The 23,767-nt window shown below is 55.4% G+C and overlaps 7 protein-coding genes across 7 annotated transcripts; 5 read left to right on the top strand and 2 right to left on the bottom strand.

Annotated features, from left to right (window-relative positions):
• Window positions 1-704: 704 nt before the first annotated feature.
• Window positions 705-2,419, top strand: SPBR_08345 (uncharacterized protein; the record flags this gene model as incomplete). The annotated part of the gene is made up of 2 exons (XM_040766583.1): window positions 705-821; window positions 887-2,419. 2 exons carry the CDS (start codon window positions 705-707, stop codon window positions 2,417-2,419), a joined length of 1,650 nt encoding a protein of 549 aa, XP_040614553.1.
• A 599-nt stretch (window positions 2,420-3,018) lies between these two features.
• SPBR_08415 (sulfite reductase beta subunit) lies at window positions 3,019-4,546 on the top strand (the record flags this gene model as incomplete). The annotated part of the gene is made up of 2 exons (XM_040766653.1): window positions 3,019-3,807; window positions 3,830-4,546. The coding sequence occupies 2 exons, from the start codon at window positions 3,019-3,021 to the stop codon at window positions 4,544-4,546; spliced, it is 1,506 nt and encodes a 501-aa protein (XP_040614554.1).
• A 1,664-nt stretch (window positions 4,547-6,210) lies between these two features.
• On the bottom strand, window positions 6,211-8,931 carry SPBR_08143 (DNA topoisomerase 2-associated protein PAT1; the record flags this gene model as incomplete). Its single annotated transcript, XM_040766381.1, has 1 exon — window positions 6,211-8,931. The coding sequence occupies one exon, from the start codon at window positions 8,929-8,931 to the stop codon at window positions 6,211-6,213; it is 2,721 nt and encodes a 906-aa protein (XP_040614555.1).
• Window positions 8,932-11,442: 2,511 nt separating this feature from the next.
• SPBR_08384 (alpha 1,2-mannosyltransferase) lies at window positions 11,443-13,049 on the top strand (the record flags this gene model as incomplete). Its single annotated transcript, XM_040766622.1, has 4 exons — window positions 11,443-11,490; window positions 11,588-12,535; window positions 12,603-12,891; window positions 12,985-13,049. The coding sequence occupies 4 exons, from the start codon at window positions 11,443-11,445 to the stop codon at window positions 13,047-13,049; spliced, it is 1,350 nt and encodes a 449-aa protein (XP_040614556.1).
• Window positions 13,050-13,769: 720 nt separating this feature from the next.
• On the bottom strand, window positions 13,770-14,417 carry SPBR_08693 (30S ribosomal protein S12; the record flags this gene model as incomplete). The annotated part of the gene is made up of 2 exons (XM_040766931.1): window positions 13,770-13,850; window positions 13,920-14,417. The coding sequence occupies 2 exons, from the start codon at window positions 14,415-14,417 to the stop codon at window positions 13,770-13,772; spliced, it is 579 nt and encodes a 192-aa protein (XP_040614557.1).
• An 802-nt stretch (window positions 14,418-15,219) lies between these two features.
• On the top strand, window positions 15,220-16,719 carry SPBR_08423 (uncharacterized protein; the record flags this gene model as incomplete). Its single annotated transcript, XM_040766661.1, has 3 exons — window positions 15,220-15,341; window positions 15,445-16,605; window positions 16,674-16,719. 3 exons carry the CDS (start codon window positions 15,220-15,222, stop codon window positions 16,717-16,719), a joined length of 1,329 nt encoding a protein of 442 aa, XP_040614558.1.
• Window positions 16,720-19,597: 2,878 nt separating this feature from the next.
• Window positions 19,598-23,552, top strand: SPBR_08087 (classical protein kinase C; the record flags this gene model as incomplete). Its single annotated transcript, XM_040766325.1, has 6 exons — window positions 19,598-20,087; window positions 20,169-20,435; window positions 20,516-21,514; window positions 21,575-22,950; window positions 23,019-23,424; window positions 23,491-23,552. 6 exons carry the CDS (start codon window positions 19,598-19,600, stop codon window positions 23,550-23,552), a joined length of 3,600 nt encoding a protein of 1,199 aa, XP_040614559.1.
• Between the last annotated feature and the right edge of the window lie 215 nt (window positions 23,553-23,767).

The raw sequence follows: 23,767 nt of genomic DNA on the forward strand, positions 1-23,767 counted from the left end.
ACGAGTCCATGGCCAGTCCAGAAATGGGAAGGGGGGGTCAGAACTGGCCATAAGGGGCCCTATTTGTAGTTCTGGCCAGCATTGGGGCGTGGATGCCTTGTTGAAAGATTCTGCTGAGAAGGACAGGAAGAGGTACTCACAGAAATGGTATTTAAGAACGCAGTAGGACGATACCTGCTCGAAAATGGGGGACGCGTCAATACTCCCCTATTGTTTTACTACTAGTATTTTGTAGTATTATAATCAGAAGTTAGCAATCCCCCCAACACCCTCCCCCCCTCCCCATCTAGTTGTCTTTTATTCTGCCACAGAAATGTCAGAACTACCAGGGCCGATTCCACGAGACCCCATGCCTACAGGCCAGCGTGAAAATGACAATGACGCAGCGTCCATTTCCTCCACCAACATAAGATACTACGGACCAGAATGCGAGATTGAGATGGCAGAGCCGGGCCGCACATATCACCAAGCCCGTCGAAAGAATCGGTTTGCCAATTCAAAACATGCACTCCTACCAGCGGAATATGACTTCCCAGACGGCGACAGATGGGCATGTTCTGTCCGGGGATGCTCGATGTCGACGAGGGGATTGGTTGGCCTGGGGCACCATTGGCTAGTAAGTAATTCCTCGATGCGGATAGCAGTGTGGCAATTGTTTTAGCTGGCTTGTCCTTGTCCTTGCTTACACTGTACAGGCAAAGCACATGCGGACGGCATTCAGAGACAACGGCGATGGCTCGCTCTCTGCTGTTGGAACATGCGATGTCTCCATGGTCGTGAAGCAGATGCGCCCAGTAGTAGGAGCGGGCGTGACTGGACCGGTATGTATAGCCTTATAGGCCCCCAAAGTTCCGTCTCGCTTCGATGTTGACCTGACAAATCACAGAGGACGCCACAACACAGGCGAAATATACGGCGCCGTGGCACGGTTTCCCGAAACGTGAGAGCGCGGCTGAATCGCCGAGAGCAACGCGCGGACGGCTACAACGACATTGACCGTCACATTTACAGCGACATCGAGACGGACCGCAACGAGCCAGATGAGCAGCGACAAAACGGCACGGCTGCCACTGACAGCTCCCACAATAATGCGGCCAGTCCAACGGCGGACGATGCTCGGGCCGTCTTTGTCAAAAAACGACGCGCACTGATGGCGCTGGAAGACCCGTCGGCCGACATCAATGCCGACACCATTGACGCGTCCGCAGAGCAGCTCCAAACGCGCAACAGGACGCAAGACAACGTCTATATTTTCCCCTCTACATTCTGGAAGAGCCAAGGCGACCGGCCGTCCCCCGCTCTGCCCACGCAGCGTCCGCTGCTAGCAAAAGACCGCGACAGCCTTGTCTTCCCCATCTACCACGAGCACGGCGACAGCAAAGGGTGGTATGGAGTCTTCGTGCAGCGGCGCGCTCCCATGAAATTCGTGTTTGCCGTCGTTGATCCGACACATCCTACGGACGCCTGGAAAACGACCGAGGCCATCGACATCTTCCGTTTCTTGCAGGCGCAAGGCTGTCTCTGTGACCATCCCGCCGCCTCGTTCTTCAACCCAGACCCCGGTCTTCCTCGTGCCGCACACGGCAGCAGCGATGCCCACAGCGGCGTGTCCTTTCTGCGCGCACTGAGCTGTTTCCTCCACAGCCCCAAGGCCTTCTTTGATAGTGCGGTGCACGGCGTGCCGCTGCGATGGGCTCGTACGAGCTCCCGGGTGGCGTCCGCTGCGCACATGACACGGGCGAGCATCCTGGACGATCTCAAAGAGACGATACACCGCGACTTTGTGGACGAGGCGATCCAGGACTTTGTGTCCCGCGTGGACGAGTATGCAAACGGCCAGGCGCAGGAGAAACGGCACCTCCTCATCTTGCACGCCGAGGCCGCAGGCCGCGCTGCTACGCAGCTTGTGGAAGAGAGCCAGGACAGCCCACCAGAGTCGCGTACCAACGGGGCCGATGCCGCCGACGCCACAGCAGGTGCGACAGCCAGCGATGCGCCCGTCGCAGCTACATCGGCAGCGACAGCCACGTCGTCCGCTCCGGCGGTCTCCAGGGAGAACGTTGTGGATGGCCACGCGACTGTCCCCGCCACCCGACCACGGTCCACCCGCGCATCGTCCCCGTCGTACTCACACTTTTTTCCGCGATCTCTGTCACGAACCGTTACACCGAGGCCAGCAGGGCCAGCCACTCCGGCCGCCACTCCGGCCGCCACAGCAGCGCCAGGCGCACAGCCGACATCGACGGTCGCAGCAGAAATCTTTGTTCGCGCGGCGACAGCCGAAATGGAGGTGGACGAGGAATTAGACGTTCGCGAAGTGCCACCGCCAAACGTGCGCGGCAGCGTAGTTGATACCGACGGCGAAAGCAGAACGAATAACGTATTTGTTGTTCTAGGGTCCAGGTCGCATTCGTCTTAGTAATCTAGTCACTAGTCCGTATTTCCTTCTATTCGCAACTTCTAGTAGTGGTTTGGTAGTCTGACTATATAACACATGGGTCTATAATAAGAGAAAAAAAAGAAGCATAACCCATTTTCCGAGCAACAGCAATGTGTGTGTATTGTCCAGTTTTCTTGAAGACTTTAAGAAGAAACCTCGTCTCCAGAGAACTAGAATATAAAGTCTGAAAGAATAAACAGTCAAGCAGACCAAGGAGACATATACTGCCAATGATCATATGAGCTTATAAACTGCATGAATAAATAGAGCATAAATCAAGCAAAAATGCAATAGGGTCGTCTACGTCTGGATTGAAATGCTGTCGACATATGGCGGTGAAATTGGTCTACTTTCAATGAAGCCAAGTCGTTGTGAACGACATACGCTAAGGCGGAGAGTAGAGAGGTTAGCCTTGAGACCCACTTATTTTATTCTGCCGCCCTTACTCGTCAACCACCAAGAAAATTTACAACGTCAGAGCTGTCCATGCGACTGGAGTCGCTCCGTGTCTAGCTATATCGACCACTTCACCCAGGGACGCTTGACAAGTTTGTCGCTCTGGACACACGACCACAACTATGGCCACAGTAGCAAGCTCAGACACGGTCGCCGCGCCTGACCCCGATCCCGTCATCGCCCGCTACAACGTCTTCCTCAAGCCGCAGCTGCCCGCCCATCAGAAACTGCTCGTGCTCCAGTACCCCAACCGCACCGACAAGAATGCGGCCGGTGGCGGTGCCGGCGCCATCTCGCTCAGCGGCCAGACCCCGACCGAGCTGCGCATCAAGACCGCGTCGGGCATGGTCGAGGTCGACGTGCCCCTCGACTACGCTTCGGCCTACGACCGCGCCAAAGGCATCGCCTGGGGCACGGCGCTGGCCACGTCCACCAAGGCCAAGGCGGGTGGCAGCCACGGCTTGGCGGGCGGCTTTGGTGTGGGCGGCACCACCCAGGGCAACAACCGCCACGGTCCTGGCGGCGGAGGCGGAAGCGGTGGTGGTAGCCGCGGTGCTGCTTCTGGCCAGGCGACCGCCGCGACCCACGCCGCCGCCGAAGCCGAGGACGGCCGGTCGGCTGGAGCTGGGGCTGGGACCACATCGTCGGCCGACTGGGCCGAGGCCGTGCGCCAGGACCGCGTGCTGCGCCTGCAGACGCTGGGCGGCATGTGCCCGCCCGCCCGCATCGCCGAGGCGCGCTGGATGATTGGCGCCTTCGACGGCGGCAACCTGCATCTGACGCCTGTCAACTCGCTCGTCCACCTGCGGCCGCAAATGCACCATATTGACGCTGAGGCCGAGGTCGAGCGCGCCAAGCACCGGGACACAAATGCTGCGGCGGGAGCCGGCGGCGGCGAGGGCGGCGCTGGTGTTGGCGGTGCTGGCGGCGCAGGGGGCGGCCGGTGCAGGCGGCGCAGGCGGTCGTGCGGCCGGTGCGGCTGGCGCTCGTGCTATCCACATGACCGTCAAGAGCGCCGGGGCCGACGGCGACGAGGTCATTACGGAAACCATGGCGGACCGCCTGCGCGCCGTGCAGATGGAGAACTGGGCACGCATGCTCTACGTAGGCGACGACGACGAGACCTCGTGGGAGGTGTACGACCAGACACTGTTCCTCAAAGACCCGGCCGCGGCCATGCAGGCAGCAACGGCCGCGGCGGCTACGACGACAGCAACAGAGAGCGGCGCCGACGACGTGGGCGGCAAGGGCAAGGACGCCGTGGCCGACGCCGCCCACGGCCAGCTGGTCGACAAGGTACCGGCGCTGCGCACAAACTGGACCGAAGACGACATGCTGCAGGCCATTAGCAGGATTGAGAAGCCGCCCGACGACCTGACACCCACCCCGACCGCCAGCAAGGCCAAGTCAAAAACGGCCGTCAAGGGCAAGGGGCCGGCATTGCCGCTACCCACGGCGGCCGGTGGTGTCGAAATCAAGAGCGAGGCGGATGCACAATCTACGTCGCCCAGTGCACAACGCCGGACGCGCCCATTGGCCCGGCCAGCCGCGTCCAAGGCTGCGGCTGCGGCCCCTGCAACGACGTCCCGCGCTCGTGGTGCTCGGGCACGGCAGGCAGGGCGTGATGTGACCATGGACGTGGACCAGTAGAGGTGGAGAAGATCATCTCCTTGGGGCTGAACATGTTGTTTAAAGGGGCACGTGAAATTTACGTCTACAGAGCGCGTGGTGTCTGATAGTCTGAGCGTTGATTGACATCAAGAAATTGCTAGGGACTGTGGGCTGAAACGAGGGTGACTTCCCATTTGCGCCCCAGAGCTACGTTTTTGGAACGACTCGTGGGTCAAACCAGGGAATAAGAGCCAACCATGTTGTGCGGCTGAAAACGTCACATTTTCGGATATTGGATCTGGTGGGTGGAGTGGGGGTCGATTCTATCAAGCATTTGGCATGGCGTTATCTCCTTAGTGGCCAAAATATGACTTTTTTTAATGGGGCGCGCGAAACTTACGTGTACATACACTGCGCGTGTTGTTGGTCCGAGCGTTTGTTGACATCGAGAAGTCACTGAGAGTTGACAGCTGAAACGAGGGTGACTTCCAAGTTACGCTGTAGGGCTATGTATTTGGAAGTATCAGTGGGTCAAAAACAGGCATTAGAGCCAATCACAGCGTGCGGCTGAAAAAAGTCATATTTTGGCCACTAAGGAGATAATGGGATTTGGGAAATCGTCACACTAGACGGCCGTCGGTTGCGGTCCAGTCTGTATAGAATTCAAAAAGATATACAACCACAAGATGCACCTCGGAGGAACCAAATATTTCCTGCATTGCCTCGTAAATTGGGCATGCCTTGAATTGTCGTTTCTTCTTTTGGATCCCCAAGTTCCTGGTCGATCCCCAAACCTCTCTTTTGTCCTTTTTACATGTCCTTGTTGTAGCATGATATGTAAGTAATACAATACAGGATACAGGTAGCAACACACCCTTCGTTGCGCTGTCCCCCGTTTCCAAGCCCTCATTGACAGCAAAAAAATAGTCTCGGGCACTGGATCCTGAAAGCAACCTCCTTCTTCCCCCGTCAATGCTTTCTTATGTTGACAGTTTCTGTTGAAAACATCAAACTGTGGCAATTTTCCGTTTCCCCATCCCTACGACCCAGGCCAAGTTAAAAATGTCTGACGCTGGTGTCTTCTTGTCCCCGAAAATGGTACCTTGTTAAAATGGTCCATTGTGGACAATCGGCGAGCTCGACGTGGTCCAGTCCCCCCCAAGCTGGCCAATGCTCGAGAAGAACGGGGTGCCGTCGTGCCGCCAATTGTCCATGTGTGCTCGATGGAGACGAGGAACATCTACCAGGCTATTTCGAGCTTAGCAGAGAGGCTCGTCCCAAGGAGGCTTTTGTTGTGTCTTGTTGTGTAGTGGCCTGTTTTGTTGTGGTGGCTTTCTAGATTTTTGTGATTTTTTTGGTTGGCATTGTTGTGGTTTGACGAACTTCGTCGAGGTTTGTGGTTTGTTGCCGAGCAGGGTTGATAAAAATACTGCATTCGACTGTAGTGAAAAAGCAAATAAACTTGAGAAAATGCAGAGCAGAGGATACAGCGCAAAGCAGCGGCAACGCAAATCAGAGCAAGCGACAAAGCAATGCAGAGCTTGAAACAGGGGAAAGCAAACAAAAGCACACGCTGAACGGTAAAAATCAGAAAGGCCGTTTAGAAAAAGACACGGACACTTCCACGGGCGTCATCTGCAGCACAGACGCCTGACGCCCTGCGAATGGTGGACACGTTATGGGGACGTGCCATCGGCCGTCTCCTACTGGAGCAGCTCGACGTCCAGGCCGATGGAACGCATAAAGAGGTTCACATTCTGCAGGCGCTGCGCCGACAGGTCGACCGGCAGCGTCTTGGCCACCGCGACGGTGTCCATGACCCGGTCCTTGACGGCCAGGACAAGGCGCTGCTGCTGGTCGGGCGTCGCGCCAATGCCGAGCGCCGCCAGAAGCTGCCACACGTACATGTCCTCGCCCGACGAAACTGTGCCGGGGAACATGTAGGGCAGCACCGGCTCGAGCGCATTGAAGAAGTTGTTGTAGGTCATCTCCCACGACTGCCACTGCTCGGGCGTGCCGCCGCCGGCCTGCTTGATCAGCTCGGCCCGGCTCAAGATGGTGGTCAGCATCGACGCGCCGATTCTCGACCGCGCAATCACGTCCACCTTGAGGTTCGTAATCAAGCCCAGGACGCCCGCCACCAGGTCCAGCTGCAGCTCGCTCATAAACGTAAACAGCGTGTGCACCACGGTGAGCGTGAACAGCTCAATCTCCTCGCGCAGCGCCGCATTCGGGCCCGTGCCCTCATCGCTGTCGCTCGTGACCTGCGCGTTGCGCACAATGTCCAGCTGGTCGAGGTGCACGACAATCATGGTCAGCACCGTGGCGCGCAGCTCGTCCGACAGGTGGCGGAACACGCGCGGGATGGCCTTCTTGCCCTTGGGAAACGACAAAAAGGCAATGAACGGGTGCACGGGGAACTCGCCAATGGGCTCGTGCACCTTGAGCTCGCGCCACAGCTGCGTCTTGAGCACCTCGAGCTGCTCGGCCCACTCGCCGCGGCGCTGCATCAGCTCCAGGTCGTCCTGCTCCGTGGGCGGCGGCGGGATCGAGCGCGCGTGGTCCTCAATCTCCATGAGCGTTGCGTACACCTTTTCGATGATGTTGAGCACGGTCTTGCGGTCGAGCACGCGCGCGTGGCCGCTCGTCGACTGCGACACCTTGTGGTGGGCACTGGCCGGGCGGTCGGCAGCCCCGCTGCCGCCGCCACTGCTGCCGCCACCCTCGGCGCCCGCGCCACTCGAGACGCTGCCGCCAGCGGCCGCAGCAGCCTCGGACGATCGCTTGATGTTAAGAAGTGGCTTAGGGGTCTTGGCGTTGCTAAAGGAGATCTTGCCGAGGGTGCCTTCGATCACCAGCTGTTTGTTCTTGGGCCGGTTCTTGGCGGCCTCGACGGCACGTTGTACCTGCTGCTCCATGCGCTGCATGTGGTTGTCGGCGCCACGGTCCCGGTTCATGTAGCGGCGCGAGTTGAAGCGGCTGCCCGTCTGGAACAGGTAGGTCTGGGCAAAGTTGTTGAGCGGCTGGCCTGGGTGCTGACGGTTGCCGCCACGGATCTGGTTCAGAACCTGGTAGTAAAAGTCCTCACGGAGAGCCTCGTCGGTGCCGTGCTCGTTGGGGTTGCCAGTGGCCGACACGAGCTGCTGCAGCTGGATGCGCGTAACAAAGTTCTTGTCCTGGGGCGTCATGAGGCCGTTGTTCTTGGACAGCAAGAAGATTTTGTGGTTGCGCTTGGCACGTCTGGCCTCCTGCTCCAGGTAGGCCGCCTTCTCCTCGTCGGACAGGTGCACGAGCTGCGACGGGTGCGTGATGATGTGGGGAACCCCCGAGAACGAGCTGGTCTGACGATGATGCGAGGGCTGGCTGGGGAACTGCTGCGGAGGCGGCGCACCAAACTGCTCCGAGAGCCGGTTGGGGTTCTGGAGGATCTGAGTTGGCTGGACCGGCGGCGCTTGCTGGTGTTGCAGCTGTTGTTGTTGCTGTTGGTGTTGCTGTTGTTGTTGCTGTTGCTGTTGCTGTTGCTGCGGGTTCGGGAACATGCCCGGCGATGTCTGCTGTGCAGACGAGCGCTGAAGCAGGGCCATGGGGTGGTTCAGGTTATGAAGCTGGCTAGGATCGCCCAGCAGCTCCTGCGGCGGCACCGGATAGTAGTCGCCAGGAGGTGGCTGGTGGTACTGCTCCGGGATTTGCTGGTAGATGGGCTGTTGCTGTTGCTGCTGCGGCTGCTGCTGCGGCTGCAGGGGAGGGGTTTCCTGGGCCTTGCTCTGGTTGCGCATGGCTGCTTCGACCTCCTCCAGACTCAGGATCTTGCGGCCGGACGGAGCAGTCTGGCTCGGCGTCGACGAGGCCTGGGGCGTAGACGAAGCTGCGGGTTTCTTGGGAGCGACGCCCCACAGGGCAGCGTCGACCTGCATGTCGGCCTCGGGCTCCTTGTATTTTTCGTAGCCGGAGCGGACAGGCTTCACGGCGGGGGCCGGGGCAAAGTAGTTCTGGTTGTAGCTGCCGACGGACGGGCCCGGGGCATAGTCGTTGCGTACGGGAGCGTTCCGGGCGACGGGCTGCATGCGGTTGAAGCGGGCGTGCTCCTCTTCAATGGCATCGGAGACCTTGGCCGTTTGGCCGAAAAAGTCAAAGTCGTTGCCCACCTTGGCCGAGCCAAAGGCGCCTGTGTTGCTGCCTCCGCCACCGGCGCCGCCGCTCGCACCGCCTAGCACAGCATCGCCACCAAAGGTGTCGTCGTTGAAGGCATCGCCGGTCTCCTCGAGCTGGTCGCCGAGGCCGTCGTAGGTGTCTTCGAACTCGAGTGCGTCGTCGACCGCGTTGCCGCTCGCGAGACCAGCAAAGGGATCGTTGATTTGGGAGAAGCCCGGCGCGGCCGTGTTATGGCGCGACTGGGAGGATTGGTCAAAGCCAAAGAAGGCCATGATGGATATTCGGGGTCGTGGCTGTCGATGTAATCGACATGCACGAGTTGGGGGGGAGGGGTGTTGTGCTTTTGTTTGGTGTTGTGGACGGCCACGATGTTGCGCAAAATGGTAAATGGTGCGCAAAGGTAGGTGGAACCCTTCGCTCAGCACATGCGTGCGCTGTCACGTGATTATAAATAATGGGGATAAATACGCCGTAACCAATCATAACGGCACCCATGCCACAGAGCAAGATTGAAAAAGTCGGAGCTCTTCTTGGTTTGCTCTTCTTTGATTCATGGTTTGCTGTCAGTCGTGCCGAATGCTTTTTACAGCAAATGTCGTCCTGTGCCTTGTGTCAGCCGTGTGGTGACCTTTGTGTGCCACGAAGGCAAAGAAGCTTCGAAGCCACATTTGAGCGCAGCAGTGTGGCGTCTAAGAGCGGCCAGGGCGACTTTATTCTTTGAGAAGGATTCCAATAGACCAGCCGATAAAAATAAGCATTATTGTCTTGGCATGCTTGCATCTCTCAGTTGCTGGTCGCCAAAGTTGCACTGCGAAGGCGGCAGGCCACGTCTGGGTTTCGAAACATCAATATATGCCGTACTCGTATGATGTATGTCGTGCTACATCGTGGTTCTATCAAAACGCGACGGCAGTGCAAAAATGTGAATAAAACGTCAACCATGATTGTGAACTGGGCCCCTATGGCGATGTTTTGTTTGGTGCTCTGAGTATCATGTGAAAACCTGACGCGCAAAGTGTCCAGTGCAACGGTAACTAAGAGCAAAGCCCACGGCAGTTGGAGCCAGTAATTACGAGCCAATACAACCCTAGTAAGTACCATCGTAAGATGCAGCAGAACAACACAAGCGAAGGCACTCCTGTCCTTCCGTTCCTCCGCTTCTGCCTCCTGGTTCGCAACGCGCCCGTTTACTAAGAAACTGTTAACGGCCTCGATTAAAAAGTACCGATATCCCTGATCATCAGCTTCTACATTCAATGTGAGTCGTATTGTACCCCTGGTCCAGTTCTTGTCTTTTCCTTTTCAGATGCCCCTTTGAGGCTTCAGTGGCGTTGTATTGCCTTGTGTTCTAGATTCTCATTGGTCCAGCGCATCAACGTATCTTACCGTACATATATCGGACCTGAGGGACTTGACGCAGCCTACTGTGGACATGCAAGACGAACGCGTTCCAGAAAGGAAAAGAGGCGGTTAGCTGAGATGAAATGGGACGCTGCATTGAGTCTATGAGGTCGCTGCCAATCTGCACGCCCGCTAGTGAATACGAGATGCCAGCTATTACTCGGTCGCCAATATAAATTGCCTTTAGCGAGTCTGCCGAAGCAGCCTGCGAGATGCCAGCGCGCTGTGGCATAAACCGTCCTGCCGGTAACCACGGCGCAGTAGTCGGTAATTTTACTGCTGAAAAGTTGTAAGATTCCACTATTACCTGTCTAGTATGCCGCAGAGGCTCGTCTAGGCGCCACGTCCACTAAATCAAAATGGTTTTGGGCCACAGTTTCCTCGTCCCGAGTAAGATACACCCACTGCACGACGCAATTACACACTAACCGCGAGCTGAACATACCGCCCAAACGGGCTAGACGCACCTGCGAGCCATGCCTACCGTCACGCTACGCCACGCCGGGCAATTTCCGTTGAACTGAACACGTTCTAACATGCGTTAGAACAGGGCGTTCCAGGGCGTCGCTCCAGTTAGAGGACCCTTGCAAACACGCGGCGCGCGCCTCTTTCGCGCCACAGCTCAGCGCTCTGTTTCCTCCTGTGAATAATCCATGCGCTGTTCTTTAGTTGCGTCTCGACACTATGGTCAGGCCATTCGATTGACGAGCCGACGCCGACACACATGTCCTCCCAAAGACAAACTAACTTGGACAAAGGTCCGCTTTATTGCGCCCTCCTCGTAATACACCCTTGCCCTGCTTTAGGCCCCTATTCTGCATTTTGTCGCTTTTCGACTCTCCCTTGCCAGGCCTTGTCCATCGCGCCTGCCTCCTTTTCTTGCTTTTTGCTCCTGCCCTTCGTATGTCGCGTATGGCATTGTCCCTTTGTCTCCTTTTTCTCAATTCTCACAACCTTTTTCACTTCAACGGAGTAACCAAATACAAGCTTTGATATATTTGCACAGGCAAAGGGATCGACCTATTCCGCTTCTTGGGGCACCCCTGCTTGTAGGTTCTTGGCTTCATTGGGACTCCACCCCCCATACCTATCCCCTTTCTTCGTCTTCGCCTTCCGTTTTCGTGGATCTCTTTTTCATCTCGTCTCCTACATACAACGCACCTGTTCGCTTCTCTTTCTTCTCTTCATTTTGTCTTCTTTTTCATTCTGTCTTCGTTTTTTCCCTTGAAGCAGTCGAAGGGACGTTGCATGAGCACGGTTCCTTCGCCGCCATCCTTTCTTTTACTACGCTCTTTCCAAACCGCGACATTCGGTTCTCTTTTTGTCCATACCCGACTTCACAGCTCGAGCGTCCCTTGTAGGTCGCCATCGTTGCCGCAATCATGGTCGGCAACGCCCGCTACGTGCGGTACATTGTGATCGCATTCTTTGTACGTCGATCGCTTCCTTGCCCGTTCTTGATGACCAGCGGTGGCCTGCCGGTGGCACCATACTCGACGACATTGCTAACCAGGTTTCGTCCCACAGGTGATCGCCATTGTCTACTTCGTCTCCAACACATCCGAAAATGTCGCGTTGCGGACACCCGAGATGCTCGGTCTGAGGCCCAGCAGCGGCTCCTCGTCCTCCAGCTCGTCCACCGACCCATCGGGCCACACAAACTCCCACACTGAGTCTTCGTCAGATAGCCAGAAGGCCATCAAGGAGGGTTCTACCAGTGGTTCTACTGGCTCCGGCAGCTCGGGCAGCTCAGTATTCGGCAGCACCACCAGCGGCGGCAGCGCCCTCGACTACCCCCTGGCCATGTCCCCCAACGACCCCGGTTTCTACGCGCCCGTCGATACCGCCCCCGGCCCTCGCATGAACGCCACCTTTGTCACCCTGGCCCGTAACTCGGACGTCTGGGAAGTCGCTCGGTCGATCCGTCAGGTGGAGGACCGCTTCAACAAGCGCTACCACTACGATTGGGTCTTCCTCAACGACAAGCCGTTTGACGAGGAGTTCAAAAAGGTCACGACGTCCCTCATCTCCGGCACCACCCACTACGGCCTGATCCCGCCCGAGCACTGGTCGTTCCCCGAGTTCATTGACCAGGACAAGGCCAAGAAGGTCCGCGAGGATATGGCCAAGAAGAAGATTATCTACGGCGACTCGGTCAGCTACCGCCACATGTGCCGCTTCGAGTCTGGCTTCTTCTTCCAGCAGGAGCTGATGCTCAACTACGACTACTACTGGCGCGTGGAGCCCAGCATCGAGTACTTCTGCGACATCCACTACGACCCCTTCCGCTACATTCACGAGAACAACAAAAAGTACTCGTTTGTGCTGTCTCTGTACGAGTACGCCGAGACCATCCCGACTCTGTGGGACAGCGTCAAGAAGTTCATTAAGGAGCACCCCGAGCACATCGCCGAGAACAACTCGATGCGCTTCCTCAGCGACGACGACGGCGAGACCTACAACAAGTGCCACTTTGTATGTATTAGCCGATCCTGTTTCTGTGCTTTTCTCGTCTTTTTGATACCCCAACTGACCTGTCTAGTGGTCCAACTTTGAAATTGGCAACCTGAACTGGCTGCGCTCCAAGGCCTACACCGACTTCTTCGAGTCGCTCGACCGCGATGGCGGTTTCTTCTACGAGCGCTGGGGTGATGCCCCTGTGCACTCCATCGCCGCCGGACTACTGCTGCCGAAGGAGGAGATCCACTTCTTCAACGACATTGCCTACTACCACGTTCCCTTCACCCACTGCCCCACGGGCGAGGAGACGCGCCAGCAGCTGCGTTGTCACTGTAACCCTAAGAACAACTTTGACTGGAAGGGCTATTCTTGTAAGTTTTAAATATTGTTATTTTGATTTATTTCTTTTTGTTTCGGCGTAAACTACGTCGTCGTGGCAAAACACGATGGTTAACAGTCCACAGGCACGTCGAGATTCTTCGACATGAACAACATGGAGAAGCCGGATGGCTGGGAGAAGCAGAGCTAGAGCAGCACCAATCTATTCTCATCACCTCCAATTGAAAACCCTCCAGCCTTCCAACACCGAAATAGATCTGCTCGAATCACCATAGCTCCCAGAGCATGACCGTCAGAAATGGCATGGGTTACATTGAACTCCGGCGCGTTTCATCATGGCCTCCATGACGTAAAGGCACAAGTGTGCTATGACAGACATGGGGTTGGTACGACTCTGCTGATGGGGAAATCAACAGTCTGGAAATAACAGGCGGCGCACTTTGCACAGGATTGACTATGAAAGCAGTCGATATTTTGGGAATGCGGTTTTCTTTTTTTGTAAAAACAAAATGTTTATAATCTTGTTTTCCGAAACGCAAAGATCTTTTTCTTTCTCGTGCCTTTCACTTTACTTGTTTCTGTTTTCTTACCTTTGTGTTTTGGATGGTTCATACCGCGGGCTACGGATAGATTGAAAAGAAACAACTGGATCTGATACTCTTTTTTTTTGGCTTTCCGGTTCGGTGCTGTACGATAGGTTGGTCAAGCCCAAGGCGAATTTTAACAGACTCGATCATCGTTAACGGGATTCTAGTAAGTAATGTGAACGGATCAATACGATAAGTAGAAGGGTTGAAAACACAACGGTAGATTTTGGCTTTTATATCGTACTTATAAGATACCCGGTCATGACATATCTATCAACCCAACGCTGTCTTCCTAGCTCGAATGGCTCCTATGAAATCCAGACTTAGCCAACAGTGGCCTTCTTTGGCTTCTTCGTGCCGTACTTGCTGCGACTCGTCATCCGGTTTGCCACGCCAGCCTGTTCCTGTTGTTAGCATATTGTCGCACACGAACAATCAAGACGATGTACAGAAAACAGCCAGAATGGGCATACCAAATCATATGCGCCACGGACCAGACGGTACCGCACACCAGGACAATCCTGCGCACGACCGCCGCGCACGAGCACCACACTGTGCTGCTGGATGTTGTGCCCCTCGCCGGGAATGTATGCCGTGATATGGCGGCCGTTGGACAACCGGACACGCGCCGTCTTGCGCTCGCCAGAGTTGGGCTTCTTCGGCCGCGTGATGCCGACCTTGAGGCACACGCCCTTCATTTGCGGCGCCTTCATCTCCGACAGGGCCGGCGACACAGGTTTCCGCTTGCGCCGGGGCTTGCGGCAGCCGCGAAGCACCTGGTTCAATGTGGCCTGGGTGGAAGGCGTCGAGGAGAAAAGACGGAACGCGGACACGGCGGGCAGACGTAGCGCCAGGGAGACAGCCGGAGTCGTGATTGATGTGAATGCGGTCGCCTTGGCCACGGATTGTGTGAATTGTGTCCGGAGCGGCGTCGCTGGTCGCAACAGCAGCCGCAGGAGCGGCGACACCATGCTTGGCTGCATAGCTGGTTGCGACGGTTTTGTGGCTCGGGGCAATGCAGGTTGGTGATCGGCCGGAGGAGCTTCGCGGTTTCCGAGATCGCGAGACCAAAACGTCACGATGCTCTGTATTCTCGCGCAACCTCCTTTCCACCTTTCGTTAGCCTCAGCCAAAATTTCCCAATTTCCAGACCACGAATTTAGTCACGTGGTGATAACGGCTCAAGCACTCCAATCGTCTCCAACCGGAAGTTTACTTTTTGCGGGTCCCGTTCCTTCACTGTCGCCTCGCTTTCTGATTGTCCCCACCTATAGGCCGACGGCAAACATTGCTCGGCTTTGGCGTGTTCCCCAAGCCGTTTCCCCCGGTCAGCTCTCCTCCAAAGTATCAAATAGCGGGCCTTCGTCACAAGCAATGGATACCCTCGGTACAAAAGTCTCCAAAGGACCGCTTTATTTTCTACCGCGGGGGCTGTTTGGTGCACTCCGCTTGACCAGGGAGCCTATTTTCGCTTGTGGACAACGTCTATCTACGAAAAAGGGTCGTGGTAATGGCCATTTGGCGGGCTTGAGTCCTTAGATTCTTTTATTTTCTTTGCCAGGGATTTTTTTTCTCTTTTATTTTCGGTCTACTGGTTGCCGTCGTGACCCGCCAAGTGCTTGCTACTTGCTATATATGCATTCCACTGGTCGCTCTTACCCCAACTTTACCCTCCTCTGCCTCCTTTCTCCCTTTGCTTCTCTTTCTCTGTCGGCCGCATTTCTACAAATTCGTCCCTCCTAGTTCCCCCGACTCCCGACACAGTCCACCACAATGTCGTCCTTCGTACGAGCTCTGCGCCCGGCCCTCCGGATGGGCCAGGTCTCTGCCATCTCCAGAATCGCCACAGCTGCCCCACGGAGAACACTCCCCAGCCGGATAGTGGCCGCTCAAGCGTAAGACGAGCTGTGATGTGCCCTGTTCTGATTTGCCTTTGTTGTGTGATTTACCGTATCGAACATTGCCGGCTGACCCGTTTCTTGTTGCTGTCCGTTGTAGCACCCGCTCGTTCTCGTACACCCCCGCCCGCCACGATGACGACGTCCCCCACCTGCCCATCATGTCCCTCAACGAGATCGAGTCGTCCATGCAGGAGGCCGTGCAAAAGTTCGCCAACGAGATTGTCCTGCCCAAAGCCCGCGAGATGGACGAGGCCGAGGCCATGGAGCCCGAGATCATTGAGCGCCTGTTCGAGCAGGGGCTGATGGGCATCGAGATCCCAGAGGAGTTTGGCGGCTCCGGCATGAACTTCACGTCTGCCATCATTGCCATTGAGGAGCTGGCGCGTGCCGACCCCAGCGTCAGTGTTCTCGTCGACGTCCACAACACTCTCGTCAACACCCTCTTTACGCGCTACGGCAGCCCCGCCATGCAGAAGCGTGTTCTGCCCAAGCTTGCCTCCGAGTCCGTCGGCTCCTTCTGTCTGTCCGAGCCTGTGTCGGGCTCGGACGCCTTCGCCCTGGCCACGCGCGCCACCGAGACCGAGTCCGGCTTCCGCATCTCGGGCTCCAAGATGTGGATCACCAACAGCATGGAAGCCGACATCTTCATCGTGTTTGCCAACCTCGACCCCTCCAAGGGCTACCGCGGCATCACTGCCTTCCTCGTGGAGAAGGGCACCCCCGGTTTCTCCATTGCCAAGAAGGAGAAGAAGCTGGGCATCCGCGCCAGCAGCACCTGCGTCATCAACTTTGACGACGTCGACATCCCCAAGGACAACCTGATTGGCGAGAAGGGCCAGGGCTACAAGTACGCCATCGGCCTGCTGAACGAGGGCCGCATCGGCATTGCCGCGCAGATGACCGGTCTGGCCCTCGGCGCCTGGGAGAACGCCGCCCGCTACTGCTGGAACGACCGCAAGCAGTTCGGTCAGCTGATTGGCGAGTTCCAGGGCATGCAGCACCAGATGGCCCAGTCCTACGTTGAGATTGCCGCCGCTCGTGCGCTCGTCTACAACGCCGCTCGCAAGAAGGAGGCCGGCGAGGACTTTGTCAAGGACGCCGCCATGGCCAAGCTGTACGCGTCGCAGGTTGCCGGCCGCGTCAGCAGCCTGGCTGTTGAGTGGATGGGTGGCATGGGCTTCGTGCGCGAGGGTCTCGCCGAGAAGTTCTTCCGTGACAGCAAGATCGGTGCCATCTACGAGGGTACCAGCAACATCCAGTACGTTACGCCTTTTTTTTCTCTTTTGTTTTGATTTCTTCCGCGTGCACCCATACTGACTAGTCTAGGCTGAACACGATTGCCAAGCTTCTACAGAAGGAGTACACCGCATAGAGATCCCACATTTAAGTTTAGAATGCGTGGCGAAATGGAGAAGCGTCACTTCATATCCAGAAGCAACAGCGCGGGACCTGATTCTTGATTTTCGGCGTTTTTGTTGGCCTGGGAATTTAAACGTACATTGCCGAGTGAAGTACACAACGAAATAAATACATAAATTGGATCAAACACACTCCGCAAAGACATGAGCGCCTTTCGTAGCCCGCGTTTACATATTTTCATACAGATCTCTCCTTCAAATCAAATCTGAACGAGGTCAACTAAACCGGTTTCCAGACATCACCATCTCGCCGTACTTTTGCAGTCTGTGTATATTTTCAAGGTAGCATCAGTCTACTACCGACACCTCGAACTATCTTATATTCTATATATAATTGGCCAGGTAGGAGAACTGCCGCCTGCAGTACTTTTGAGTTGAAACCGGCACTGTCGTTTTAAGTCAACTTTGTCAGCTCGAACATTTATTTCGTCTGGTCGTTTTGTGCCACGTGCATACGAGTTTTACTTTCTCGGGATTTTATTTTTCTGTTATTTTAATTTAATGGTTTCGTATTCGACAGCAGCCGAGTACAAACGTAACGTTATCTTTGAATTTCATGTTCATTCAAAGCTTAAAAGCAAAAACTTTCATAAATAATTTAAAATCATTATGATATACATAGTCATGTCAATAATCAGGAATAAAACGAGAAAAAAGAAAAACGGTCGAAATATAGTTTTCAGCGTGTGCAGTTTGCCCTGAACCGACGTCAACCGTTTCTCGCTACGAGGCCATCCGACTTGCCACTGTGGACAGTTTACGCAGGACAGAGTCCCCACAAACTAATTGAACCAGTCGAGAGGACAGAGCTAGAGTCCGGGTTCATGTTATGTTAGTGTGCCAAGCGCACTGGAGGAAAATTAAGATGCACGACATACGACGAACGGGACGCAAAACGGACCAAGTAAATTATGAGAAAAGCAAGGAAAAATATATGGTGACAAAAGTAGCGAGATGACTGCAGCTTGGGCTTACCCCGGAACGGCTGCCTCTTCTGGCTTTTGTTTTGTTTGACGTTGCCGTCGGTCACGTGCCCCGTTTTGATATGATTATTACTTTTATTATGATTATCATAATTATTTATTTTAATTTTTAATCTTTATGTTTTGTAGGCGCAGAGACTGTAAACAAGCTGCACCAAACTTTTACAGTGCAAAGTCCAGCGTATGTCGTCTTCGTCCTTTCCTCTGCTGGCAGTCAACACTTGATGCTTGTTTGCTCCTGACAGTTGGGCTGATGTTGTGTCTTTCCCCACCTGCTGGTTTTGGGCGACACAGGCGGGGTTTTGTCAGGCAAGTCCTAGAATCTAGGACAGTTTCTAGAGCTGGAAAGCGCGACTTGCAAATACGCCCAGTCTGACAGCGCCCGACCAGCCAAACTGGTAGGGAAAAAAGGGAGGAAGGGACGGGCATCGGCTTCGACAAAGTAAATAAATAGAAATATTATATGGTAGCGTTCTGCTTTGACATCACTCTGCAATGCGGTACGGCGGACCTTTCTGTTTCCACTCCCACAACCACTAACGTCACCTACGATACGTCACTGTTCTGCAAGCGTAAAAGCACACCCCTGTCCAGAGCCCCTCCACCACAGCCATTGCTGTGAACTGCTTCGCGCCTTCCGCCCACCTCCACAAAACAGCGTGCCAAAGAGACTGCCACAGCGGCCGTAAAGCGCAGGAACGACCAAAACAGCCCCTCTTCTCCGTCCCTCCCCATCTACTTCCCCTCCTTTAACGCATCTTGAGCAAGTCTTTTTTCGCTCGTTTTGGATTTTCATTCCTTCTAGGCGGGTATTCATTCTGCGCCGTTCCTTGTCTCCCGTTTTCAACCCCTCCCTCCTCTCCTGTTCCCATAGCCTGCGGCATCGCATTCTCGCGCCGAGACTAGGAAACCCGGAATACTGCCCCGGCTCCTGTTCTCGTCTCTCTCCTCATCCCACCTCTCGCCCTCGCAGCAATACGGGCACTTCGTCCTTCCTTTCGCTCACGCGCATCTTGCATCACCAGGGCTGCAGTTGTCACCATAGCCTCTCGCATACCTGAGCAGCAAAGGCCCCCGTTTGGTTTTGTTCTCCAGAACTGAAACATTTTCTAGCTTGTGTTTTGTCTGCCTCGCGTCCCTCCACAACCTTTTCCCCCGACCCCCCCTCTCCTCTCCTCTCCCGCCCGCTGGCGCACCCCTCCTCCTCCCTACCTCCCAACCGGTTTCTGCATGAGCTTCGTCCGCTCAAGCTTCTTCTGTCTCGACCTTCGTCTTGTGCAAGTTTTTGCCTTGGTCTTTCGCGGGTGTACAGTTCGCGGCGCGATATCTAGGCACGGCGATTTGTCCTCGGCAGCACTCACGATACGACGACTGAGCTAGCTTATGGGCTTCAAAAGGAGACAGCACGAGATCAGACGATTCCAACATATCTGCGCCTGTGGTTGTAGACTCGCATCCACTTCACGATTATTCCGGTAGGCATTCTCGAAGACAACCGTACCGGACTGATCGTTCCAACTTTTTCGGGGTCTCTTCGATTCTGTCCGTACAGCCTGACTTGGTCATCACGAACGCCACCCGAGAATTGCCACAAAACCGCTTCGCAGCAACTTCCGAAACAAAAGCTCGTTTGGCAACTGCTTCTCCCTCGTCACCTTCAGTTCTCAGTATTTCTTCGGCGCCCAAGATTTCCCAATAAGGCTTTCCAAAGCGTGTCAATTTCAGCCGGCCTCGTCTCGCATCACAACGACAGGTTGCTCTCTGCGCCTGAGCACCTCCTGAAACCCTGCTGTATCGATTCTAGAGCTGCTGCCACGCGAACCAACGCGTGGCCCGAAAACTAGCAACCATGGCGGAAGAGCAGCAGATGCAACTGATCTTGAAGAAGATCGACATCGAGAAAGTGTTTTTAGGCAAGGCCATTGAGATGCGCAAGGCCGCCAACTCGGACAATGCCGATGTTCTTTCCAAACTCGATTCCGCGGTCCACTCCGCGCGGCGCCACCTGGAGTACTACGAGGACATGCTTCGCCAGGTTCAGGTGCGCCGCCTCGGCCAGGGTGTCGACAACATGAGCCTGGGAAGTGGTGGATCCAATTCCCCGGCACCTGGCTCTCTGCGTCCCCGGAGCACCGATCTGCGAAATGAAGCTGGCGGCGCCCCGCCGACGCCGCCACCAAAAGATTCTGCCTCATCTTGGGGTGATACTTCCACTCTGAACTCGCAGAACTACGCTGCCAGTACATACTCGCAGCATGGCGTCCAGTCTCCTTCGAACTACTCAGACTCGCCGGCCGACACAGCGGTTGTGAAGACGCGTCCCAACTATACGAAACTTGGTAAGATACCGTCGATGTTAGGACGCCTGCGCTATCCTGCATGCCTTTACCTCGATATATTCTAATGGTTTCCTTTCATAGACCTCATCAAGTACGACACGCCGTACATGGGCCCTCGTATCCAGCACATGCTGTCCCAAATCCAGTTTAAACTTGATGTCGAAGAACAGTACCTCAAGGGCATCGAGAAGATGGTCCAGCTGTACCAGATGGAGGGTGACAAGAAGAGCAAAGCCGACGCAGCCTCGAAGAAGGTGGAGAGCAAGCAAAAAATTGTACTACTGAAGCAGGCTCTGAAGCGGTATGAAGAGCTACATATCGATGTTGACTCGGGCGACACACCAGATGGTGAGTACTTTGGCACAGTAAAAAAACGCAGCAAACGTCGCTCGTTGTACTTTTCGTCGTACATACTGACAATTGACTAGATGACAGTGTCAATGTTCCGAACATGCGGAAGCCGCTTTCTGGTAACCTGTCCATTCGCATCATGGCTGTGAAGGATGTTGATCATGCGCCGACCGGTCGATTCAGCCGCGGCCCGGATACCTTTGTCGCCGTGAAGGTCGAGGACAATGTTGCAGCGCGCACGAGGCTCTCTCGCACCGACCGTTGGGAGAGCGAGTTCCATAGCGTGGATGTCGACAAGGCAAACGAGATCGAACTGACGGTTTATGACAAGCCTGGCGAGTATGCCATCCCCATTGGCATGCTTTGGGTCCGGATATCAGACATCGCCGAGGAGATTCGGAGAAAGAGAATCGAGGCCGAGATCAACTCGTCGGGCTGGGTGTCGGCCGACAAAATGTCGGCTGCTCCCAACCGGGTACCGCCAGCTCAATTCCCGATGAATCCCCAGGGTCAGTTTGGCGCACAACAAAACGCCCAAGGCGGGCCTCTCTCGCCCCAAAATCCCCACGGCGGCGGTTTTGACGGTGTCGGTGCTCACGCCGCTCATCTGTCTCCCGAACCGATTACGGGATGGTTCAACCTGGAGCCCACCGGCCAAATCCAGCTCAACCTCAACTTCGTCCGCCAGAACAAGGATCGTCGGCCGTTGGACCTTGGTCTCGGTCGCAAGGGTGCCATTCGTCAGAAGAAGGAGGAAGTCCACGAGATGTATGGCCACAAGTTCGTCCAGCGCCAGTTCTACAACATCATGCGCTGCGCGCTGTGTGGAGATTTCCTCAAAGGAGGCGCGGGTATGCAGTGCGAAGACTGCAAGTACACCTGCCACATCAAGTGCTACTCGAGTGTGGTCACCAAGTGCATCAGCAAATCCAACGCCGAAACCGATCCCGACGAAGAGAAGATCAACCACCGCATTCCCCATCGTTTCCAGCCGTTTGGCAACTATACTGCCAACTGGTGCTGCCACTGTGGCTATTTACTGCCATTTGGAAAGAAGAGCTGTCGAAAGTGCTCAGGTTGGTTTTGCCATCACTCTGTGTTACTGAATTAGGATGTTTTCCGCTAACACGTTATAGAATGTGGTCTTACTGCTCACTCTGGTTGTGCCCACCTGGTACCCGACTTCTGCGGCATGTCGATGGCCGTGGCGAACCAGATCCTGGAAGGTATCCGTACCCAGAAGCAGCGGCAAAAGCAGTCGACAAACTTGACTGACCGTACTCTCCGGCCGGGAAAACCTAACTTGATTTCCCAGCAGGGTGGGTATGGGAACTCCCAGGGTGCAGCGCCTTCTCCTTATGGCCCCGGCGCTGCGTCCAGTCAGGCGACCGAAGCCGCCAAGGTGATGTACGCGAACCAATCCTCACCACAGCGTCCCCAGCATCCCGATCGGACGGCGAGTGCATCTTCTTCGGCTGCTGCTGCTGCCGCCGCCGCTAGCATGGCTATGTCGGGCACTGGTGCCAAGGCTGGAACTGGTCCTCAGGCCCAGGCGGGCCAAGACTCCTGGAGACATGACCCCGGAAACTACGGCGACTCATATGACCCCCAATCTGTGCAACAGCAGCAACAGTCGTACGGAAATGCACCACAGCAACGCAAGTACAACCCGGCAGACTACATTAATGTTGGACAATACCCAGCGACCCAGCAGCAGCCTGGCCAGATGCAACATGCTCAGCAACAACCGGTTACCATTCAGCAGCAGCAGCAGCAGCAGCAGCAACAACAACAACAAATCTACCAACAGCCGCAGCAGCAGCCACTACAGCAGCAGCCTCCCCAAGCCCCGGTGCAGGTGAAGACGCAGCAATCCGAGCCACCCGTTTCGCTTCCTCCCGTTTCTTCCACCACCGTTGATGTCACCGGTCCTGGCGTCAAGAAGCCGCTGCCCTCAGCGACCGACCCCGGCACGGGCCAGCGCATTGGCCTCGATAACTTCAACTTCCTTGCGGTTCTCGGTAAGGGTAACTTCGGCAAGGTCATGCTGGCCGAGACAAAGCGTTCGAATAGGCTGTACGCCATCAAGGTCCTAAAGAAGGAGTTCATCATTGAGAACGATGAAGTGGAGAGCATACGGTCAGAGAAAAGAGTACTGCTCGTTGCCAACCGGGAACGGCATCCGTTTTTGACCAACCTGCACGCCTGCTTCCAGACCGAGACGCGTGTATACTTTGTGATGGAGTACATTAGCGGTGGTGATTTGATGCTGCACATTCAGCGTGGCCAGTTCGGTACTCGTCGGGCCCAGTTCTACGCCAGTGAAGTCTGCTTGGCGCTCAAGTACCTCCACGAGAACGGTGTCATCTACCGCGATCTGAAGCTCGACAACATTCTGTTGACGCTGGATGGCCACATCAAGATTGCCGATTACGGTCTCTGCAAGGAGGACATGTGGTACGGTTCGACGACCAGCACTTTCTGTGGTACTCCCGAGTTCATGGCGCCCGAGGTATGTTTGCTGCCCACCTGATATCTCTTATACGTCTTTTTGTACGAATTGCTAACCTGCGGTACTAGATTCTTCTCGACAAGAAGTACGGCCGCGCTGTTGATTGGTGGGCGTTTGGTGTGCTAATCTACCAGATGCTGCTGCAACAGTCCCCGTTCCGTGGCGAGGATGAAGACGAAATCTACGACGCCATTCTGGGCGACGAGCCCCTGTACCCGATCCACATGCCCAGAGACTCGGTTTCGATTCTGCAAAAGCTGCTCACGCGCGATCCCGACCAGCGCCTGGGCAGTGGCCCGACAGACGCGCAGGAGATTATGTCGCAACCGTTCTTCCGCAACATCAACTGGGACGACATTTACCACAAGCGTGTGCAGCCGCCGTTCCTGCCGACCATCAAGAACCCTACGGATACCAGCAACTTCGACTCGGAGTTCACGAGTGTGACGCCCGTTCTGACGCCCGTTCAATCAGGTATGTTTAGGTGGTTTTGTATCCATGTCAAGGACTGTGCGAGACGTTTTACTAACTCCTTTACAGTGCTATCACAAGCGATGCAGGAGGAGTTCCGTGGCTTCTCATACACGGCAGACTTTGTGTAGCTCCGGCAAGCACTGGAATTTGACGATATCCAGACTTTTGTTGCTGGTTTTAGATTTTCATTTCATTTCATGCCACCTTTTTGAGGGAGAGAATTGGAGCTTGCAGCTTGTTTTATGTCGCGAGATTTTGATTTACGCTCGAGCGACTTGATGTGTTATTTGGATACGGACATAAAAAAAGTCGATACGTTTTTGGATGCCAGCTTTCTCAGCGA

The sequence above is a fragment of the Sporothrix brasiliensis genome (assembly GCF_000820605.1).
Source record: "Sporothrix brasiliensis 5110 chromosome Unknown Cont22, whole genome shotgun sequence".
NCBI lineage: Eukaryota > Fungi > Ascomycota > Sordariomycetes > Ophiostomatales > Ophiostomataceae > Sporothrix > Sporothrix brasiliensis.